Source organism: Gadus morhua, chromosome 22 (genome assembly GCF_902167405.1).
Source record: "Gadus morhua chromosome 22, gadMor3.0, whole genome shotgun sequence".
Classification (NCBI taxonomy): domain Eukaryota; kingdom Metazoa; phylum Chordata; class Actinopteri; order Gadiformes; family Gadidae; genus Gadus; species Gadus morhua.
In genome coordinates this window covers 22,800,487-22,807,413 of record NC_044069.1, presented here as the reverse complement: position 1 = coordinate 22,807,413, position 6,927 = coordinate 22,800,487, and the positions used below count along the sequence as shown (strand labels likewise).

The window sequence follows — 6,927 nt, the reverse complement described above, 5'->3', positions numbered from 1 at the left end:
CTGCATGCAATTAACGGGAAATAGACTTCAACACAGTAAACAAAAGAAAAACCCAAATCTCACTGTTAAGTGATGGGAAACAGAAAATAGCAATGAGAACCGTTCTATGATTAGGTTTTTGGATGTGAAGACTATAAGAGGGTTAGCGTCTTGCTGAACACTTCACTAACTTCAGATGTACTGCACAAATGTGTTCATCTGTTTTTTTTTAGTATCCTGAGCCCTAAATGTGGCCTCTTCTCGATCCACTGAAGCTGTTATTTCACATGCGAAGATTGACCAGAGGATACAGATCAGAGAGAGGCACAGCCATGGCCCAAGCCAAACCATTGATTTAATAAGTTACTAACAAAGGAATAGTCAAACACTTACACAACACAGATAAATCTACACATAAACGGCTTTCTCTTCAACTGCTAAATAATTAACTTGTTCTCCTTGAGAAGGAAACAAGATAGATTAGACATCCCTCGGGATTATTTACTTTAGCATTATCTATATATTTTACTTTTATGTTATTTATTTTATATTTCTAATTTGAAGAGTAGTAGGCCTACATCATTTATATTTCATTCTGAATAATTTCCCAGGGGGGTCGGCCATCATTGTTGTGACGTTTTCATGGTATTCAATGTGCTCGTTTTAAAACTCCGCCCATTCATCTGAATGGAGGAAATACCCGTCAGTCGTCGAGACTGACGCGTAACCAGGAAGCCGACTGCACTACGTGGAGAACTGATGTTCAAAGTGCAACATACCCGTCCGTCTGCTTATCACGAGAGTGACCAAACGTTAACAGTTAATTTATAATGCAAAGATTCACCGCGTAGACAACACTGCAAGAACCAGTAGTTTCAGCGTACGTATGTTTCTGATTGCAGTTCTATGGCTCGTTTACGTTTTAAGGTTATTTACATATTTCCAGACATGGGGGACTCGAGTCACATGACTTGACTCGAGTCAGACTCGAGTCGCAAATTTGAGGTCTTGAGACTTGCTTGACTAACACTGATAAAAGACTCGACTTGACTTTGACTTGGTCTTCATGACTTGAGACTTGACTTAGACTTGAGACAGATGACTCGAAAGGACTTTTCTAAAGTTATATTATAGGTTGGATATGTGATTTGCGATACGCCAGCAGATTTTGAAAAGACGCAACTCAAATGGTCCTACCCACTCTACTTCAACGCTGACTCTGACTCCACCCATTCCAAGTACATGGACGCGCAATCACACAAGAGCGCGAACACAGATGCGCGAGAGTGGGCCAGGGCAGGCTAGCTAGGTTGGAGTTTAGGGTTGTATTCTAGCGCTAGGTCCAAATGTGGATTAGCTAGTAAACTAGCTAAAATAGCTACCGCAGGATAACAACAAACAGAAGCTTGCTCTGAGTCACGAGCTTTGAGTACGTGCACGAAGAGGTCACGCGCGGGGGGAGGGGGAGTGCAGTGCGACCGTTTGATTGACGTACTTACTGTGTTTCTGAAAATCATTGGCTGGAGTTTTTCGAGCCCTGCCCGTTCCACAGATGATTAACTTGTTTAATTTTCATGTCAGTAGGCTACTTCTAACTCAGTGGGTTTAAGTGTATTTTTGTTCAAGGTGGAGGTACGAGATATAGCAGTCCCTGCATCAAGTGCACCTGTTGAACATGTGTTCAGCCATGGTGGGGTGATAATGTGACCGCATCATTCAGAACTCAGTGACAAAGTACTGTCAAATTATTTTTTTGCAAATGCAATGCATTGTAAGTCGATGTATGTTGCGAGGCAGCAAGATTGCTACCAGCTTTCAGGCTTGTGTATTACTATTTCCCCTTCCTACAGTATGTGTATGTGATATTACTTTTGAAATATTCTTTTTTTTCATGTCTGATGCCATGTGTTGCAAATAATATTCTACAACATGTAGGGAGATTGAGTGATTGACTTGATCTGTTGTCGTATACAGCTACCTAGAGGTTCTATTTGATTCTGTTCATAGGTTGGAGGTAATGATCATAAAAAACATTTTCAAACTATGCACATAATGGTTTTGGAATGTTTTGAATAGTTTGAGTTATTGTTATTGTTAAGACATTGTTATTGTTAATGTTGAAGTAAAATGAACCACTCTCTTTACCGATTTTTAAATGTGGAAACTGGGTTAGATCATCAGATTTTTGTATGACTTGACTTGTGACTTGCTTGACCTGAGCAATGACTTGACTTGTGACTTGCTTGATTCTCACCACAGTGACTTGGGACTTTGGACTATTTCAAATTCTGTCTGAATCTCTAGTGGTTGTCCTTTATTGAAATGCGTTTCCCCTCGAAAAGTAGTGTTTGTGCACTATTAGCCTCCTCAAGCACACGTCAGTAAGTACATCCTAAGTGTGTGTGTGTGTGTGTGTGTGTGTGTGTGAACTTGACCTGCCATACTGAGCGTGCTCTGATCCTGTTCAAACATTACATCATGACCAAGAGGAGATGCTCCTTTCAATTTCTCACCTTTCCATTCAGTCCTGCTGACTTTTTTTGACAATTCTATGTTTTTCCCTTTTTCTTTTCCTGTTTGGACCCTCACCTCCTTGCCTGTAAGGTTTCCTTAGGTATTCATGTCATCATCTATGACAGCTTGGATCAGCCAAGTGTCAAGTGATGAGGTTCCTTGATAGATTCATAATTTTTAGTTTGTTGTTTAGTCTACAATACTCATTATAAGGTAGGTTCTACCTAACACATACGATGGTGTTTATGATGTAATTAAACATTTGCCAGTTCTGGGCTCTGTTGAAACATGGTGGGCTCTTGGGCAGAGGAGACCCTCCACATGTCGATAAAGGGTGCGTTCCAAGGTAACGCAAAAAAATATACAATTCCTTACTTTAATGGGATTGTAACCTTATTAAAACATACAAATGAATGTTATATTCCATTTCTGCCAAGTAAGTTCTGCTAGATGCCACTAATTTCAATACACCACCCTTAAGGTGTGATGAAGGAACAGGCTGGGTGTTGGGACATCTTGCTCAATGTCCACAGGCAGACTTTCGGGTCGTCACATGGGGGCCGGGAGGAGCCGTCAGCTCACACCTGCTGCCAGCCACGCTTCTTGAACATGCAGATTCTCTCTCTCTCTCTCTCTGTCTTCTATTTCCCGGTCACAACCCCAGACTCTCACTGCCACTGTCCCGTTCTCCTTGAATGTGTGAAGATATCTTTCTTTTTTTTACTTTCCTTTCAGTATTCACTCTTCTCGTCTTTCACAATTACTTTCTCTGCTGTGTGCACCTGAAAAGATTTATTTTCCTCTGTCTTGCCCTCAAATGGAATTACTCCTACTTTTAATTAAAAAATGCATACACAATTAAAAGGGGCCAATTGTCCTGTGCTAAATGCTGAAAGCATTAGATATCAGATCAGCAGAGTGTTGAGGAGTGTGTTGAGGTCCTTCATGTCAGCAGTGTGTTGAGGTCCTACAGCTGGAGAATAGGTCAGGAGGGTTTCAATATCTCCAGGAACCGCAGGCTTCAACTCACACTCTCTTTTTCCACTATTTTAACAAAAGGCCAGCAGTATAGATCGATGCGGTGTTGTTGCTGAGCCTGTTCAAAATACAAAGAGCAGTGGTCACTTAAAAAGCAGGACGCACTGAATGAATGATAAAGCACACACATAATACTACAATGTCAATATGCAAAGGGGAGAGCCGAATAAATATTTGCTCATTTGTTTTGGTCTACGATCAAATGCTTGTTATCCAAAGGGCTTCCAGTGTAATCAGATACATGTCATTGAGGAGCAGGTTATGCATCTTATTCAATGGATGCCTAAGAATTAGTTAATATGTGGATCAAACCCAGTTCCTATCGGCTGGTAGTTAAACTCCCTAGCCACCAGACTATCCTGTGTAGTCCTGCTTCTTTGAACACACGCGCAAGTGGATGTATTCTCTAGTCACCCGTTTAAAATAGATGTGGGGGAACCATTGTTTTGAGCGTGTTCCTTCGCCCTTCTCCTATTCCTTTTGATGTCACCTGTGAGTTGACACGGTATTCAAAGACAGTGTGAATAGAAGTGATGTCAGGGTAAATTAAATGGATAGGAAGTAGGCAAAACACATAAGCCATCTGCTTGATCAAAAACAGAAGAGTCTCTGTTTATAAATGATTGTGAATCAAATTAACTGTGTTTAGTATAAGTTTGTGGGGTATTACAATGCTGTTTGGTTTCCTGGTCACTGTTCCTTATTGGGTTTCCAATCTATTTGTGATTGGTCCATTTCTTTGTAATTTCCCAGAACATATACAAAGTCTTTAATATTTCAATTTTTATTCCTATTGCGATGCAGTTGTATCTGACATCTCATTTGACAACAACAATACCATCTGTGCATTCATTTGCAGCAATACACATGTGAAAGACACATTATAAAGATTTGTGTCTTTTTTTCAGCAGATTTCTTCAGTTCACAAAGTGAGGAATGAAAATGGGGAGGAAGGATGCCAGTGCAACCAAATTACAAATGGATCAGTACCGCAAACAGATTGGTAAGTCTACTACACTGGCCTCCTGTTATTAGTTTCATAGAATGTGTTTCACCAACAAGGGTCGAAGCATATGGCAGATGTAAATGTATATATATCCAGGCCTTGTGCTGCTTCTATTATCCTCTGCTTCAATGGATGCTTTGGTCATACGCAAATTAAGATTGAATAATTAATGCATTGATCTGCAATATGATTGGTGGCTTAGATGTTGCTATGGGTCATTTCATGAATTCTGTGGGAGACTAGGTTTGACTACCTTTGCTGTTCTTTTGTATATTACTAAATACAAAAATCAAATCTAATGTTGGTACTACAGAATTCCAGGTTAAATCAAACCATCCCGAATTTCGGTACTTAAAAGGCTGAGACTGAATCTAGTGGGTGAGAGATCATGCTGCAGATTCAGTTCATGGGGTGCATTCCAAAACAGTCAGGGCAGTAGTGAACCTACCTGTCTGAAGTGTTGTTTACACTTTCAAAGCTGGACGCAGACGATGCTCGTTGCTAGATGTCAGATGCCAAGCTGGGCAGGGAATCACGTCTAAACTCAAGAAACACCGGGCCAAATTGAAGTAAATTGAAATACTAAGTATTCTGTTTTTGACAGCCTTAAGTTTGATATGCAACAGCCGCGGGTAACGTTAGCACGCCTGCAGCTAGAAGAAGAAGTTCAACCCTCCATAGATAAGGAAACAGAGGCATCGACATCTCCAGGTAATTCATTAGATAGTTGGATCAATGCTTTTTGCAGATATCTGTGCTTTTTAACGTCTTTTAGCTTAGCATACTTACAAGTGCTAGCAACACTCCTGATATTCAAACACGAAGCACTAGGTATTAAATGGTGGTTTATGTTTTCACCTTGCTGTGCATCATATATTTATTAAATTCAAATATATTATTGCACTATTTTGTATTGTAGTTATAAGCATCAGTAATCATCAGCTGGGGAGTCATGCTTTGAACACTCTTGCTTTCATCAACAGGTCACCATGTCCCACTTTCAACCGGCCCTTGGGTCACAGTGGTTACACCCTCAACCAGGCGCCGGAGACGTTGTTCCCCCGCCAGAGTCACTCCATGCTCCTCCTCGAACTTGGGAAGGATATCACTTGTGCCTGAACATGATCCACACGACCGAAGTCTCGTGCTTCAGGGACAGACTGTGTGAGGCTCCAGGTTGTGGGGACGGGTTTGGGTGATGGAGAGGGGTTTTATTTTGTGTGGTGTTCAAAAAAATTTAAATAAAAAGCAGTATTGAAATTGAAAAGTTTGAACTTATCTTCTATGACTGAAGTAAAAAAAGAAAATTTTACAGAGAGATCAAAGTACCAAAGGAAGGTATTGTTGGGTTCTGGTACTGAATTCCAGGTATCGGTATGGTTATCAGTTAAAATGTTGTAGATGGGTACCACCTAAGCCGATTGACTTGTTCGGCTCATTAGTGATGAGGTGCTCGAGTTGAGGGGTTGTGGGCAAATATGTGAATCTGTGTTATCCCAACTGATAAGCACGGCTCCACTGTGCATAGCGTCAGAGTCTGTTCTGTCAACGTTAAATACCGCACCGATCCAGGGGACATTCAGTGTCTTCTATTTGCCCATCCGATCACAAGGGCAATATGCTGGGAATCAATCACTGGTGCTGTCCCCTTCAGCGTGCCAGCTGTGGCGTACTGGAAACAAGGGCTCAGATCATATGTCTCTTGTTAGGTTGTTTTTGTTTTCACTGCTCTGTGGTGAGCAGCCACGGCTTGGCCAGTGGCAAACTCGATCATGTTGAAATGCAGAGAGAAAGGGTTTGGTTAAAAGTCTTGGCTGTGTTTTTCCGCGAAGGTCATTCTGTCGTATACACCGCGTGACTATGAGGGGCCGCCTGGGACAGAATTCATACTTGGTCTTACAAACACTATTATAATCTTGCATATACACCACTATACTCATACACACACACTATTATACTCCTTTTACATGTATGTATGTATGAGAGTGTATAGTCGTGTATGAGAGAGAGTATAGTAGTGTATGTGAGAGAGTATAGTTGGGTATGTGAGAGAGTAGGGTAGTGTATATGAGAGAGAATAGTAGTGTATGTGAGAGAGTATAGTTGGGTATGTGAGAGAGTATAGTAGTGTATATGAGAGAGAATAGTAGTGTATGTTAGAGTATAGCAGTGTATGTGAGAGAGTATAGTAGTGTATGTGAGAGAGTATACTTGGGTATGTGAGAGAGTATAGTAGTGTATGTGAGAGAGTATAGTTGTTTATGAAAGAGAATATAGTAGTGTGTGTGAGAGAGAGAATAGTATTGTTTGTGAGAGAGTATAATAGTGTACGTGAGCGAGAATAGTAATGTATGTGAGAGAGTATAGTACTGTGTGTGAGAGAGTTTGAC

The 6,927-nt window shown here is 40.9% G+C and overlaps 1 protein-coding gene across 6 annotated transcripts in view; it reads left to right on the top strand.

The window, feature by feature from the left end:
- Positions 1 to 690: 690 nt before the first annotated feature.
- triqk (triple QxxK/R motif containing) overlaps positions 691 to 6,927 on the top strand; it is a 33,000-nt gene continuing 26,763 nt past the window's right edge. For 2 of the 6 annotated variants that reach the window (XR_003974536.1, XM_030347063.1), the window contains exons 1-2: positions 691 to 859; positions 4,443 to 4,534. Coding sequence is in view for 2 of the 6 variants with exons in the window: in XM_030347063.1 (XP_030202923.1) it covers positions 4,468 to 4,534 (67 nt within the window). In the remaining 4 variants the exon portion in view is untranslated. Of the gene's footprint in view, positions 860 to 4,439; positions 4,535 to 5,141; positions 5,249 to 5,520; positions 5,805 to 6,927 lie in introns of those variants that run through there. The other 4 variants (XR_003974534.1, XR_003974533.1, XR_003974535.1 and 1 more) reach the window with 4 other exon arrangements.